General features: G+C 52.5%; 1 protein-coding gene across 2 annotated transcripts in view; it reads right to left on the minus strand.

Moving 5' to 3' along the window:
* Positions 1 to 7554: 7554 nt before the first annotated feature.
* The window catches only part of HDLBP (high density lipoprotein binding protein), a 37469-nt gene continuing 28649 nt past the window's right edge, over positions 7555 to 16374 (minus strand). For both annotated transcript variants that reach the window (XM_054282288.1, XM_054282289.1), the window contains exons 18-28: positions 15499 to 15720; positions 15067 to 15285; positions 14233 to 14371; positions 13705 to 13859; positions 13001 to 13105; positions 12211 to 12345; positions 11525 to 11668; positions 10747 to 10932; positions 9240 to 9356; positions 8700 to 8828; positions 7555 to 8101 (exon numbers count right to left, since the gene is read on the minus strand). In XM_054282288.1, coding sequence (XP_054138263.1) covers positions 8015 to 8101; positions 8700 to 8828; positions 9240 to 9356; positions 10747 to 10932; positions 11525 to 11668; positions 12211 to 12345; positions 13001 to 13105; positions 13705 to 13859; positions 14233 to 14371; positions 15067 to 15285; positions 15499 to 15720 — 1638 coding nt within the window. In that variant the 3' untranslated portion in view covers positions 7555 to 8014. The remainder of the gene's footprint in view (positions 8102 to 8699; positions 8829 to 9239; positions 9357 to 10746; positions 10933 to 11524; positions 11669 to 12210; positions 12346 to 13000; positions 13106 to 13704; positions 13860 to 14232; positions 14372 to 15066; positions 15286 to 15498; positions 15721 to 16374) is intronic.

Below are 16374 nucleotides of genomic sequence, written 5' to 3' on the forward strand. Positions count from 1 at the left end.
GCCACAGGACACCTGAATCTTTCAGAGAAAGAGAATTTGTTGCTCCATTATCAGGAGAAATGAACTTCTTCCTGCCTCGCTTAGGCAGGATGATGCCGTCAGGATTCAGAGGAAGAAGCTGGCACTGACCAGACAGAATCCTGTGTTTGAATGGAGTTTATGCATCATGTATGAGGTGTATGAATATGCAACAGGTTATTGTTTTTAAGGGTTAATCCTCTGTTAACGTGGGTCCTTTTCGGGCTTATGTTGCCCAGAAAGAAGTACCCAGACTGTCCATAACTCTTTGTTTCTATTGTCTCATATTGTCCTAATTCAAATTGTCCAAAATTATTATTACTCTAATTATATTGCTATTTTTATAACCATTTTATTACTATTAAACTTTTAAAATTTTAAAAACAATTGATTGGCATTTTTCACAGGCAGGATGGAACAGACCCCGGTGCCTCCATGCAGCTTTTCAGCAGTGCCTGGCCTGGTGGCCTGTCCCCAGCGCTGTCCCTCCCCAGCTACAACACGGGGCTGAGGGGTGCCTGCTGTGGGATTGAGGGGTTTTATTCTTGTCTGCCAGGAGGGATAACCAGCTGCTGCCCCAAAGGAGCACTCTGGTGGGGCTGGATTGCTTCCCCAGCAGAGACAGTGTCCCTGTGCTCCAGGTGGCATAAGGACCTCTCTGTGTGATGGAGGGGTTTTTTGGGGGTAGATCACCCCAGAGCTTTTCAGGACAGGGATGTTTTTCCTTAGGGAAAATATTCTTGAGTCATGGAGAGAGGGAAACATGCCATGAAGAGCCTGAGCTTCTAAATATTGCACCACTAAGAATGTCCTCAGCTGGGATCCTCAAAAAGGCCAAGGCCCTCCTGGGAAGGTGGCCCTGCCACCACACTGCGACAGCCAGCTGGGCACGTGGTGACCACACAAAGCAGCACAAAAAGATAATAACACACCTGGAATTGCAGGGAACATGCAGTCCCGGACAAGGGGAGCATGGCCAATGTCTTCAGCAACAGCTGCACCAGGACAGGTGAGGGAAAAGCCTTGGCTTGGAGTTTGACTCCTTTCCATCCTGGAGAGGAGGCTGGGGCAGGAGAGGGTCTGCTGGGATGAGGAGCACAGGAAAAACTCCAGTGCTCCATGGCTGGAGCTGGCAGCTGGTCCATACATCATGTTCAGAGGGCACTGGACCCCCAAGCCCTGGCATCCTACTCACCCTATTCATCCTACTCACCCAACTCATTCTATTCATCCTATTCATCCTGCTTATCCTACTCATCCTACTCACCCTACTCAGGTGCTCCAGCCCTGCCCTTTCATGGGACAGCTGCAGTCCTCAGTCTTGTTAATTAGCTGTCCCAGCTTCTTGCTTCCCTTGCTAGGAACACCCAGGTGAAGTGGCTGGAGCCCTCTCCAAGAGAGCAGGCGCAGCCTTCCCTCAGCTCCTTGTTTCACTCACAAGACAATGCCCAGCCCCACAAGAACACCAAATCCTGGAGGAGGGAGACATGCAGGACAAACACGCTTTGGGTTCCATCATGAGATCCCTTTCCTGGTGTGGGAAACCATCCCCCAGGAGCTGAGCTGGCAGCAGGACACTGAGAACAGGGATTTCCAGGAGAGATCTGCTGCCATCCACAGGACCTGGAGGAAGAAACTTCTGGACAAGCTTCACTCTGCTGGGATACACATAGAAAATGTACCCAGTGATCTGACTCCCGATTTCCATCCCCTTGTGGTAAATTCAGCCTTGATTTGTGGATTGTTGGATCCAGGGGAGGATATGCCCTGCCATGAGGGCCTCCTCCAGGAATGGAGCAGGGGTGTGATGTGTTTATCTGTGTGCTGTGTTTGTGCTCATCTCCTGGGTCAGCTCTGCCAGGCTGATCCACACCAGCACAGCCACCCCAGTGCTGCCCACACAGACAGGTACAGGTGCCAGCAGCCTTATCTTTTATCTCTGCTGCAGCCACCTTGTCCCCAGAGCCTATGACTCATCTGGAGAAGGAGGTGGTGCTGAATGCACCCTGCAGCCTGCCCTGCTCCTGTGCAGCAGCTCCAGCTCTGGGTGCCTCTGCAGGTGAGGGGCTGAGGTGCCCCAGCTTGCAGGGAAGGAGACAGTGCCCCAGAGCTCCTGGGTGTGCCACTCTGCATGAGTAGCTGCATTTCTGTGGGGCTCTGATGGGGTTTGCAGCCTGCTTGCTTTCCAGGGGACCCAGAGACCCTCAGTCAGCACTCTTGTCCCATGGACAGCTGCGGGACTTCATTTGGCTTCTGAGCTTCTCCTGCAGAGCCCCATTCCTTCTCTCCCTGGCTCCTGAAGAGCAGGTTCCTGGTTCTTTGGGCAGGGCTAAAGGACAGGGGAGTGCTGGTGCCATGTGGGCAAGGAGCACTGAGGCAGTGGGACTGTCCCAGCAGAGAGTGGGAGCACCCACATGGCCACAGGATGCCTGGGACCGGGGCAGTGCCAGCTGGCTGCGGGCTAACTGGTCTCAGTCTGGGACCCATTATCAGCCATTTTGTCCCCCCTTGGCAAACTGGAAGAAGCTCTGTGTGACCCAGATGAGCCCTTCTTTCCCTGGGGCTGCTCTGGGAGCATTCCCGGGCTCAGAGCCTGGGCTGTCCCCTCACAACCCTGCCCTGGCTCCTGCAGGTTTCCCACAAACTCCCTGAGCCTTCAGGGGATCCCCAGTGAGGGGCTGAGTGCCAGGTGGAGCATTCGTGTTCTGAGGAGGTTAATACGAGTTTAAGGCTCCTTCCATGGGACACCTGATAAAAGCCGGGCCCCGGGTCTGTTTTGCTCTCTTTTCTCTCTGCTCTCGGCTCCCCGTGCCTCGGCCTGCTGCTCCCGCCCCCGGCACGGCGTGAGGGGGAAATAAAATGAACTCCGGTGCTAAACAATGACGAGACTTGTCTCGCCTGTTTCCTCTGCTGTCGCTGAAGGGTTGTGGCCTCCCTGGATGCGATCTCATTGCAGCCACACGCTGCTACAAGTGACCAGCCCCTGCACCGGCCTTCCCAGCGGTGTGGGCTGTGGGAATGCCTTCCCATGATCGGGGCGCCACAGCAAACATTTGGTTTAGCTCTCAGCAGGCTGAGGGCCCTGCTGTCCCCTCAGGGCAGCCCAAGAGGGACCCTGCTGTCCCCACACAGCTCACACAGTGTGAGCCCCACTGTCCCCTCAGGACAGCCCAAGATGGAGCCCCACTGTCTCCTCAGGGCAGCCCAAGATGGAGCCCCACTGTCCCCTCAGGACAGCCCAAGATGGAGCCCCACTGTCTCCTCAGGGCAGCCCAAGATGGAGCCCCACTGTCCCTGCAGAGCAGCCCAAGGGCATGTCCCACTGTCCCCTCAGCGCAGCCCAAGGGGATGCCCCACTGTCACCTCAGGGCAGCCCAAGATGGAGCTCCACTGTCCCCTCAGCGCAGCCCAAGGGGATGCCCCACTGTTCCCTCAGGGTAGGCCAAGAGAGAGCCCCACTGTCGCCTCAGGGCAGCCCAGGATGGAGCCCCACTGTCCCTGCTGGGCTGCCCAAGGGGATGCCCCACTGTCCCCTCAGGGCAGCTCAAGGGAGTGTCCCATGGAGCTGCCACAGGAGCTGCTGCCCATCATGGTGGGGAAGCAGATCAGCACCAAGGTGCAGGAGGTGGCTATCCTGTGAGTGTGCCCTGGCTTGTCAGGGCTGTCACACACCCCTGAGCTCACACAGGATGCCAAGGGCATGTTCAGTAGCAGAGGACATGGTGCCCCTTCTTTGGTTCCTGAGGAGGGGAGTTCCATGAGGAGGGGAGTCATCCCTGATGGAGCAGGCACACATGGCTGTGGGCCACCAGCTCTGGGGTTCAAAGGGCTGCTTGGTGAATCCCTGGAGAGGGATAGAGACTGGCCTCAGGCTGGGGAGCGCTGAGGGGTGCTGGGAGAGAGAAAGCTGGAACTGCAGGAGTCCCCCAGAGGAAGGAGCTTCCACCCTGAGCAGCCTGCAGGGGCTGGAGGGAGAGGCTGCCCCACTCCCCACAGGATGGGGCTGTGAGATGCTGCAGTTGATGCTGTCATCTCTGTCCCTCCCTGCTCCTCTTCCTCCTAGTCCTGCAGTTTGGCTTCATCACCATCTTTGTGGCAGCCTGTCCCCTGGCACTCCTCTTCACCCTGCTCAGCAGCAGGATGGAGATCTCCTGGATGCCCACAAGTGCATCTGTGACTACCAGCAGCCTGTGGCTGAGAAGCCATGGGGCACTGGCACCTGGCTCTCCATCACCTGGGCAGTGGGGAGGGAGTGGGCTGCAGGTGGAGTAAGGGAATTGGGGAGAGCTCGTTTGGGTGTTGCAGGATGCAGCATGATGAGGGGAGCAGCAGTGCTCAGGGAGGGTCTGCCTGTGCAGAAGATCCAGCTCCAGCCATGGGCAGTGGGCAGCTGCCATGCTCTGGGCCTTGCTTGGCAACAACTGAAGGAAGAGAACAGATGTCTGCTGTCCCAGTCCAGTGTCATGTCTGGTTTGTCAGGCTGAGGGCAAGCAGAGGCAGAAAGCCACGCAAGCAGCACAGGGCATGAAGGAGGGTGGGGATGGGGTGTCGCCCAGCTGCAGGGTCTACTGCAGCACAGCTCCCTGCTTCCAGGCCTTCCTCACAGCCTTCACCTCTGATTTTCTGCCCCGTGCATACTACAGGTACATCCACAGCAGCAGCCTGCACCTGAACTCCACCTTGGTGCACACACCATGGGACTCTGTCCTGCAGAGCTAAGCCCATGTGGGCAGGAGTGCCTCCCTTGGCTGGCTCCTCCTTCCTTAGGCTGGGATTTTGCCTTTCTCTGCCTCTGCCACAGCACATATTTTGTTCAGCAGAGCGACTTTTAGCCAGGTCTACATTGTCCACCCACTTCATTGAGGTGCTGGGGCCCTCACTCGTGCCAGGGCTGAGCGTGGCTGGACGTGTCAGTGTGCACGGGGGTGGGAGGGTCACTGGACACCGTGGTAGAGAGAGGGAGGGGCTTTTGTGGAGAATAGACTCCACCAGGGCCAGGTTACGTGTGAGGCTCAGGCCCCAGCAGAAGCTGGCTGAGGGCTGGCTCTGCTGTGCTCTGGCATGCCAGGCTGGGAGCAGGAGGAATGCTAGGAATCTCGGTCAGTACCTGCTGCACTTTGCTCCCTGAGTTACAGAGCATTCAGGGATCAGGATGGCAGCCTGCCCTTCACTGATGGCAGCTGCTGGCCATGTGCTCGGGTTTCATCATCACCTCTGAGGTATCAGCTGCTGAGCCCAACGGGGTGGCCCAGGGTATGGTGCTGGGCCAAGGGTAAGGACTCACCATGGCAGCCAACCCACACCTCCCATCCACTTCCAGCATTTGGGTTTCCTTACTGGATGTGTGATTGCATAACTGGTACCTGACATGCCTGAGGTTAAGATGAAATGGGAACAGTACCTGGCTAAAGAGGCTCTGGCTGTGAAGTAGCTGAGCAAGAACCATGGCTGATGCCGCCCCTTCCTCGCTTACAGCAGCAGCATCCCTGGCACCAGCTGCCTGGAGGCAAGCAGGTTTGTGTTTCCCTACAAGGAGGGCACAGCCCCTGCCCCCTTCCTGCTCTCACCCCCTTCCTTGGACCCACCACTTGCCATATGAGTCCCACCCCTTCAAGGGCATGGCCACAGCAAAAGCTCAGGTATGCAAACTTAAATCCCTGGCCAAACCCAGCCCAGCAGGGGCTGTCTTGGATCTCACCCCACCAGCAGAAATAATATCCACCACACTCCAAGCTGTTTCAGGTTTTATTTTAGAATTTATAAAATTCCAGTGTCATCCATACTCATGAGCCTTTTTACATGTTTGCATATAGTCTCCAAATTCCAAAGTTAAGGCCAAGGGATCATTGCTATGGAAACGTACAATATGGAAGACGTCAAAGAGAAGAAATGGACACATGCCACAGTCTGCTGCGGAAGGAGGGTGCTGGGGGACAGTACTAGGTACAATCACTTCATGACCTTCTTTAGAGTGGAAGGTTGGGCTGTGGGGCATGAGCCCAAGGCAGTGGGTGCCCTGGATGTAACTCAAGCCTTGCTGTGCAACTGGTGAGGGCACGGGGGAATAAAGAGGAGGAGGGGGTGATAGGCTTGGTGATGCAGGGCAGACCTAAGCTACAGGGTATTTATTAACCATTTTCTGACAGACGCAGATGGGAAGGTACCACCCTAATTCCCCTTCTCCCGTGCTGGAGGCAAGGCCACCCTGTCCTTCAGGGGCAACCAGGCACCCCACAACGGGCCATGGTCTGGTTCACTTGGTTCTCAGACTAAAGGAGAGCACTGTGAGGTTTTGGTTTGACTTCTGCATAGCAGTCTCTGCCAAGAAGAGCTGGAAGGAAAAGCATCGGCATGTTGGGCCTGTCCCAGGGAGGGAAAGGCAAGGCAGCTGGGCTCAGCCTGCCACACTTGTGCTCTGTCAGCAGCACTAGACAAGAGAGGCTGGGGACTCCTGCTTGTCCAAGAGCTGAAGCAGCTGGGACAGAGGAATGGCTCAGACTACAAGCTCTGTAGGACCAGTGCAGGGAAGTGGGGGCACACAAAGAGCCCACGCTACATGCCACAGAGACAGGGCTTCCCTCTTGCTGGAGGAGCTCAGACAACACCCTTTGAGCAGGCTGCGGCAGGGCCCAGGTACAGATCATGGATCATCCTCTACCACATGATGGAGGTCTCAGGAGGGCTCAGCACACACATCAACCCCCAGTGCTGTCGGAGTAGAAGCCTGGCTCACACAACCTCTGCAGCCCAGGGCTATGGCACAGCTGCAGCCACAGCCCTGGGGCCAAGTCCTGTGCTAGCTCAGCATGCAGTCCTATGGATTCACAGCCTGCCTCAGCACCACCAAGCTCTGCTTCCCTGTGGAGCAGCACTCCCAGCTGTGCGGAGACACAAGGCTCCTCTTGCTTCTCCTCCATGCTTCCAGGTGACGGCTGGAGCGGCTGCTAAGCCACCACCATGGAGAGGCCCCCACCATACTGCTGTTTGAGGTAGAAAGAAGGCAACAGGAGCGCTGTGACTGCCGCTCAGGCCGAGCTGCTGCAGCACTAACAGCCAGCTACAGCTCCTGCAGGCTGTGTGTCCCACCAGCTGCTCCTGAGCCAGGTCACTGCACCCAGCCAAACCTGTCCCCTCTGGCCATGCTGAGGTGTGCTGGCTCTCCTGCCTGCTCACACTGCTGGGAAGGGGGAACAAGGAGCAGGGGCTGCCATCAAGCACTGGAAGACTGGTCAAGTGTGCAGCTGGGGCTGTGCTTGGTGCGGCGCAGGGGCGCTCGCTGCGCTCACAGGCGTTTTCCTGACCAGGGTAGCCATAGGTTGTTCTGGCCCCTTCCATCTCTGTTGTCTCTACAGCCTATTGAAGGTTTTGTTTCTTTAAAAAGCAGGTTTCTGACCTTATAGATTATTTGAAGCTCTCTCCCCACAGTCAGCTATCAGCATTAAATGAATTTTTGGCAGTTAAAAGGAAAAAAAGTTGATTGCACTCTACAAAGGTAAGGTAAGGCCTGGGATAAACACAAAGGAAAGAGGGCAAACGTTTTGGCTTTAGAAAGTCAAGGAAATTTATTTCCTGAGGTCATGAGACAGGAAGTAGATTCCTAGCCACAGTAAAGGAGGTCTCCTAATGAAGGCGAGAATGCCTAGTCAGACATGCTCAAGAGAGCAGATTGCTCTGCTAGCGCTTGGGAAGCTGCAAATCTTAGCCACTTGGAGTCAATTATGAAGTTTCTAACAAAAACACACACATTTAGTGTTTGAATCTGAGTGGAAGTCTTGTTCCAAAGGAGGAAAGAATATCCATCAAGAGATGAGGGTGGGTCCTAGACACGGTGATAGCTGAGGGGAGCAGGATGGGGTCTAGCACTCCAGACACCATTAGGAGACCTCTTGGGACAATTGATTTGTGCTCCAGCCGCTGGGTCAGATTTCAGACAGGAAGTATTTGTGGCAGGTTAGTGTCAGGTCAGCGGGCTGGAGGAGTTTCTGCTTCCAGGTCATTATCGTTTGGGTCCCCAGGGAAGAGTCTTGGGGGCCACTTGAGCCCCAAAGCTGGGGAAGTCTTCAGAACTGCTCATATCAGGGGCCTAGAGCAAACAAAAAGGGAACAAGTTAAGCTCCTGCCCCGCTGTGAACTTACACGGTGAGGCCCTGACCTAAGCAGAGTCTTTGATTTCCCAGGAGGAGAAACAATGGGGAAGGGACAAAAAGGATCATTGTGGCCCCAGGACATCTAGAGGTGACATTGAGGAGGGTGCAGATAAGGTGCAAAGGGTTCCAAAGGTCCCAGCTAGGTAACTGGGACACTGGAGCAGGGCCCTGCAGCAGCACTGGGGCAGCTGAGGATGAGCTGCCACATGTCCCAGCTCAGAGCTGCCAACACTGAGCCAGTTCTGTGCTGCAGTATGAGTCTCAAATCCCAGGCCCTACCCCTAAAAATAATACAGGACACTCTCTGGTAAGGATCCCCCATTCCCCATCTGCTCCACACTGATGTAGCCACAGTGACAAGACATTGGGAAGTGCTTTGAAAGCTGCACAGGAGAGCCCAGGCCTGCTTGGGCCACAAAGAGCAGCTAAAAGCTGCTTTCTCTGTCACCACAAGATAAGCGTGCAGCATCCCCAGCACAGCCAGAAGTGTCCCCAGGCTCTGTGTTCCCAGCCTGCAGCACAAGCAGCACTCACCTTCTCGTTGTTGACAGTGGCCCAGGGGGCATCTCTCACCACAAAGCCCTTGGATGGGGCCTTGGACTCTTCATGTGAGGAGGGCTTCATGTACACCTGCATTGCCTCGTTGTCCACCACATCTGCAAGCTGCAGTAACACAACCAGTGAGGGGGGAACTGGATAGCTCTTTAAAGTGGAATAAAATGCCCACCCCTCCATCTCACCACACTGCAACCTGTTCAAGCTCACCAGCCTGTTCTACAATGACCAAAAATGGTGTGTCTGCACTACCTTGAGGGCCACAACTTTTAACTGGTGCAAGCTGCTACAAGGCAAGACCAGGCACATCCTGGGGTGTCCCAGCATTCTCATTCACTGTCCTCTCCTGGACAGAGGGGACAGTCCAGCTGATTTGAGGGACAGCTGCAGTGGAAGCTGACAGCCACATGCGCAGGGCTCAATTTCTCTGATGCAGTGGAAGAAAATACCACATGGACATAGTTCAGATATCCAGCTCTGTGTCATGGGAACCCCATCACAGATTTGCTGAACACTTACATATTCCTCCTCCAAGTTCAGGATGTGATCAATAGCTTCTTCTACATTCTCAGGGAGTCCTGTCACAGTCACACAGTTGGGGTCAGGAGCTCCACTCTGGGGGAAGCGAATATCCACCTGGAACACAAGAACAGCACAACACTTACACCTGCACATCTGAAATGCCACACACTCCCCATGACCCTTGTCACTGGAATCACAGATCACTGTCACTGATGCCCTAATTACTGTCTGTCCACAGCCACAAGTCTGTTTTAGACCTCCACAGCTCAGACACTGAGGGCTGAGCAGGTATACAGCTGGCCCCAAAGCTTGCCCAGTTTCCTGTGGAGGAAAGCAGAGCAGTCTGTAGGAAGGACCCAATTTCCAGCAGCCCCTGCTGCTCTCACTCCCAGAGGCTCAGTTTTCTGGGCAGTACAGGCAGGAGAGGGGCTGCATTTCCAGACAGTGTCCTCACACTGCTGCAAGCATTTTTACCATTGAGCCATCACCACAAAGCACAATGAGCTTTCTGTGTTTGCCACAGAATAATCCTGGCTGACAATGGCTTTATAGAGCTGGCCTAGTGCACCCCATGCACAAGCACTGTGCTCTCTCACACCCTGCCTTCCAGATAGGTGCCAGAAATCTAAACAAGACAGGACTAAACCCAAAGGCTGCTCATTTGGGAATTAGTTTGTTTCAATAACTGAGCCCAGCCAAAATGCAAGTCTCCAAAATCTCATCCCTCAGTATTCACATTCACTGCTGGCCCTGCAGTAAAGCCTGCTGCTGATGCCATATGCTATCAGGGCAGAGGTCCCTGACCTTCCCAGAGCCAGCCAACTCTGCCACATCCACAGCCCTGAGAATGCACCATGATTCCCAGAGTCAAGGGGATCTACAGTGGCCTAGAGGAAAGCCAGAAGAACTCCCTGAATTAAGTTCAAAGTAGCTGGGGGGTCTTGCAGAGCCTCCCAGCAAGAGGCCTGGCTGCCCACTTTCAGTACTCAGAGTAGCTGACATACACACCTCCGCCTCTCTCTCAAAATCATCTGGGACTTTGTCTGCAAGAAACCAAACAAAAGGGCTCCAGAGAGGAACAGAACTCAGGGCTGCTTGCAGAGCTAATCCAGAACACCAAGGAAGCATTTCCAGGTTCCACTTTAGTCTGGGTTCCAGCAAAACAGGAAAAGCTCCTGGCCTGGCTTCCAGAGAAACATGACACAGAGCTGAGGTGGTGTGGGGATGCTTCAGCTGGTGTCTGACTATGGTGTGCAGACAGCCCAAGTGCCCCTGGCATATCAGGGTGCCCTGGGCCAGGAATGCTGCTCATATGCTGGTGGAGTTGAAGGTGAGCAGAGCAGCACTGGCTTTTCTGTCATGTCTGTTCCAGCTGAAGATGCTGAGCAGGCACAAGACACAAGAACCACGAGATGTGAGCCTCATTCAGCACCAAGCTCTTCCCACAGGAGGACGTGGCTGCCCAGGCCCAGTCTGGCCTGTGTGGCCCTGCCCCAGGGCTCACCTTGAACTCATCCATGATTTTGCGGATGGCTTTTCCACGTGCTCCGATGATGCGTGCGTGAACACGATGGTCCAGAGTCACATCCTCGGACACCATCTGCTCCAGCTCACCCACGATCTTCATGATGGCATCCCGGGCAGCCTCAGCATTCTTCTCATAGCCAGTAATGGTGATCTGGTCCTGAGCCTGGTCCAACAGAGATGTGTGAGAGAACAAGTTTTGTATTAGCAGGGACCTCTGTGGCAGGGAGGAATGCATCTGACTCCATGTTCCCAGAAGGTTAATTTATTACTTCATGATACTATATTATATTAAAGAATGCTATACTATACTATACTAAAGAATGCAGAAAGGATACTTACTCAATGCTAAAAAGATAAGAATGAAAACTTGTGACTCTTTCCAGAGTCTCGACACAGCTTGGCCCTGATTAGCCAAAGAGCGAAAACAACTCACACCAGAATCCAATGAAACAATCACCTGTGGATAAACAATCTCCAAACTCATTCTACATGAGCAAAACACAGGAGAAGCAAATAAGAATTGTTTTCCTTTTCTCTGAGGCTTCTCAGCTTCCCAGAAGAAAAATCCTGGGTGAAGGAATATTTTCAGGGAATGCGAATGCACAGCCAAGCTCATAAGCAGCTGAGCAAGCTTTCTCCCTGCTACTCCCCTTCACCATCCACCTTATCCAGAGGCAGTGGAGAGAGTTCAGAGCTCTTGAGAAGAAGCTCAGAGACAACCATTAGCCATCTTTGCACTGTGCCTGATCTCTCACCTGGCTTTCATCATCCTTGTCAGGGAACTGGATGTTGACCTCATGCTCTGTGCGTATCTGGGTGATCACTGCTCCCTTCCGCCCGATGATTTTAGGGTGATACTTGGGATCTACAGTCACTGTCAGTTTGAAGCTCCGCAGGGCCTGGAACAGGAGAAGCAGAGTGAGAGCAGGGAACACACCATGGCTGTTCCAGTCATGTCCACTTAAGTCACAGCATCTCCTTCTGCCTTCTGAGATGCATGAACAGATTTTGCAGGGCCATGCTTGAGCACCCAAGCCATCCATCCACTGGAAACTTGTGCTTTTGCCAAGTTCAGAGGGAAACTGCAAACAGCAAACAACCCCCAGCTCATCCCTAACCTTTTATTCAGAGCTGTGATAAGGATTCAGTGAGGATAGGTAGAGAGAGACTGGCAGCACAGTGAGGTTGCCACCCACTAGTATCTCTAAAGTACATGAAGGTGTGAGAGAGACCTGGACAGTCCAAAGTTACACTCCCAAACCCTCCTGTCAGTTCATGGTAAACCATTTTGAGTAAACCATTACTTTGAGTGAACCATTTATATCCATTCCACACCCACACAGCAGCTAAGGGTGTCCCTAAAAGATGAGGTGCTCCAGGAGTCTGCACCCAGAGACTGAAGCCATGTTTGGATGGAGGGAAGGACAGGCACAGGCCTTACCCGATCCTCTTGTTCAGCCTGCAGCTCCTTCACTCTCTCCAGGAGCCCAGCCTTGGCACGGTCCAGGTTGGTAGCCAGCCCAGTGATTGTGATGATATCTGACTGCAGCTCAGGAGCAGGCACCTGGATGTTCACCTGAGTAACAAGCAGTAATTATAATTTTACATCACTGCTCATTCTGTATCACTTGTGATGGCTCTGACTGCAAGCTGCCATCTTGCTGGTCTCCCCTGGCACCAAGACCAGCTCCCACCCAGGCAGCCTAAAAACCACAGAATGGCTGGGGTTATAAAGGACCTCTGGAGGTCATTAAGCTGGGCCACCTGGAGTCAGTTGTTTGGGACGATTTCTAGATGGTTTTTGAATAGAACTCTGTTTCTCCAGCCCCTGTGCTGGCCTAGAGAGGCCAGGAAACAAATATATGTTAACAACACTGACTGCAGCCAACCTGCATCAGCCCAGAGGCTCTGGAGAATTCTCCTGAATGGGTAGGCACAGCAGAGCTGTTTCCCAGGGCCCAGGAGGAAAACAACTCTCACACTGATGAGGAATCCCTGCAGACACCAAACAAGTCATGCAACACTCACAACATCAACCCTGACTGTACTGCTTCAGCACAAAACCAACCAAGCCCTGGATCCAGGCTCCAAAACACCCAGGGATCATTTTCCTACCATGGAGCCTTGGATTCCATGGCAGACCTGAGTATGTTGTAACTGTCCAAACCTCCAACACAGTCACCTACAGATTCTCCAGGACAGAGGAGATGGAAGGAAGGGCAACAACTTACCTCAAACTCATCCATCATTTTGCGGATCCCACTTCCTTTCTGGCCTATGATGTAACGGTGAAGATCAAAGGGAACTTCCACCTCAATGGTGACAGGAACCAGAGCCTGCAGGGGATGGAGCACAGTTTACCAGTGGAAAAACTTCTCTCTTCTAGCTTGCCATATGCTTGCCCAAAAGAACATGTTGCTGAACAGAGGTACATTCCCTTGTAGTCAGGATACAAATTTGACAGAAAGAGCACAGCTGGGAACACCAAAATGACCTGTTGCATGTTTTCAGAAGAAGCCATGTGAAACTCCACCTGTGGGACAGGTTGCTTTCATATCCTTGGCTTCAGTCTAGCACAGACTTGGAAAACATCACCAGAGAAGCATGGCAAGATCTGCTGAACCTGGAATGACTCAGCCTCAACCAGGCTCCTCCTTTTCTCAGCTGTGCTCCATAAAACAATCATATCATGTTTTTATAGCTATTGGGGCTGCTTACAAGCACTAGTAACTACAAAGTCAGGCAGTATGATTCAAGCTGCCAGGCTAAGTCACAGAGCAGAGGGGCTTCCCTTGAGTAGTGCAGACCTCTTCTGCAGCCAACATTACTGACCACTTGCATTGCACCTGCACTAAGCAGCTTTTACTACCACCACCACAAATTACATCCAAGCATCACCACCTTAAGGGGGTAAGGGGATGAGAAAGCCACACACCTGCAGCGCCTCCTTTGCTGCCTCACACTTCTCCCTGCGGCCAGAGATGATGATGATATCGCACTTCTTCGGAGAGCTGGGATCCGTGTCCTTCCCTTCCTTGCCTTCCCCACCTTCCTCACCATTCTCCTGCACAGCTGGCTCCACAACAGGGGCTGAAAACATGGAAAGCTTTGTGTTCAATGCACAGAGCCCGCTTCTCGTTCATCATCTCCCTCCTCCAGACCCTAAGATTGAGAGGTCAGAGAGACCTCACTAAGTTCACAGAGCCTTTTTTGTCAGGATGTCCTGGTTCTCCCTGTTCTCTGCAGTGACAACGTGATCACAACACCCAGGTCTGCAGTTTGACCTCCTGAAACTGTCCCATTCCAAGAGGACATGGTTGATGCTAAGCCCAGATTCAAGGACACTGCAGGAACACCAGGGGTCAGTTCTCTCCATAGATTTAAAGCAGAACACACCCACTGGTACAGAGTGTAGGCTACACTACAATTATTTGACCATCCCAACTACCATCCACAGACACACCTGGGTTTTCCTCCCTGTCAGGAAATTTGATCTGGACACCGTAGTCGCGGGTGATCTGCTGGATCCGGGACCCTTTCGGGCCCATGATGGAGCGGTGGAACTTCTGTGGAATGGTGCATTCGATTGTCACTTGAGCTTCCTGTGGGAAAGCAGAGTTGCTCTACTGTGATGCAGCCTCTTTCACACCACAATACAGGATGTTTGTGCATGGTGAAACCCAAAATGGACACAGAGAGGAGTCAAAAAAGATAACAATGGCTGACAGGGGAAGAACTCAAAACTTCCAAGAATCATTTCTCTTTTGGAAGAGCAGAGGACTTAAAGAAGGTTGCCTTCAACTCAGGACATTAAAGGCTTTGAAGAGCAAAACTCAAACTCTTTAGTACTCTGAAGAGGAGGAAGCATTAGAAGAAATGGAAAAAATATAAAGATAGGTGGGAAAGAACAGATTTGACATGACTGCTTCCAAAAGCCAATACCAGCAGTGCAGGAAACCCCTGAAAGCAACCACTGCCCAAGGCCAAGACATGGAGAGGCACAAGAAGGCTGCAATCTTTTAATGTCTAGATGTACATCAAGGAGTGGCCTCCTACTTCCACCCCTAAAAACCAAGATTGTCAGAGGAGATTAATTAATGCAGCATTGACATTTTGGAGCCTGCTGCTACCCCCAAGCCAGGATCTAAAGTCTGCAGACCCTGTATGGTGACAGCAAAGGTTCACATCCAAGAACTACCATGGGACTTGTTCACATAAAGCTTGGTCATACAGCAGGCTCAAGCAGGACACTGCTGAGGGAACAGAGTACAGAAGAAACAGTTTTTCTACAACATACCAGGTCCTCAATGATCTCCTGGATGCGTTTCTTGGCTGCCTCCACACAGTCCTTGGCTCCCTTGAGGGTGACTTTATCGCTCTGGGTGCCGGAGCGCGGGAAGCTGACCATCACACCACCATATTCATCTGCAATCTCACGGAGAACTTGTCCTCGACGGATGACAAAGTGGCGGTGGTGCTTGGGGTCCACCACCATGGAGTCTTCAACCACGTTATCCTGCCAACACAACACAGCCAGTCAATCCCACCTGTGCTGGTGATAGGCATAAGCTGGCTGCACTCAACAGCAATCAGCTTACAACCTCACCCCAAGGTAAGGAAGGATCTTCCTGAGCTCCCACGAAGGGCACCAAATGGTTTTAGGACAAGCAGGTCCTTCATGCTGACTCATTACACCTTGCAATAGTGAGAGGCAGGAAAAAGTTCATACCAAGTTCTTGATGAGGGCTTCCAGCTCCTTCTGTGCTTCTTTGACAGCCTCCTCTGTTCCCATGATAGTGATCAGTTCCTGGTCTTTGTCCTCAGAGGTGGGGAAGATGATGCGGGCCCCCGTGTTGTCCCGCACCTTGCGGATGTTGCCACCACCCTTGCCAATAAGGAATTTGTGGTACTCTGGCTTTGCACGGAGGTCCACAGTATAACTCTTTGTTTGCTGAAAGGAGCCAGACACCCATAGAACATGTTAATATACAAAAAATATCACCAGCACCAGCAGTCAGCAGGTAGATATGTCACCTGCACCCACATGCAGAGTGCTGCAAAAGCAAAGTAGATGCAGCTCACCATTGAAAGTAAAAAAGGTATACAATGTCTTAAATTAAAAACACTACCCCAAAGATGTTCTCAGGGCCAAAAAACTAACTGTACACTCAGCATGACCAATGAGAATATGAGCAGACTTCCCCAGAAGGGTCTGACCTGAACAAAAGGCAACACAATCATTTGCTAACTGCTGCAAGGCAGGCTCCCAGAGACAACTAACCATTCCCAGGGAGAGCATGTTCACATGCTGACCCCAGAAAGCTTGCTATTAGAATGACTGAGTCAGTCAGCCACAACTCAGAGGAAGGTCTTGTAACCAAAAGCTCTCAAATTTGAATATATGCAGTGAAATGGGAGAACTGGAACTGAAATGCAGAAATCAAAAAAAATAGTGAAGGAGATCTACAGAGTAAAGTACTTCAGAGAAGTGCAGGTACCCAAGAACATTCAAACCACAAAAGCAAGGAGCCTTAACTCTGAGTGTATCATCAGTCTGCCCAGAGATGCATTACAGACAGTTCTTCTGTCCATGAGAGAAGAATTC

Source organism: Melozone crissalis, unplaced genomic scaffold (genome assembly GCF_028551555.1).
Source record: "Melozone crissalis strain CALT ecotype California unplaced genomic scaffold, PUWL_Pcris_2 ptg000034l_1, whole genome shotgun sequence".
NCBI lineage: Eukaryota > Metazoa > Chordata > Aves > Passeriformes > Passerellidae > Melozone > Melozone crissalis.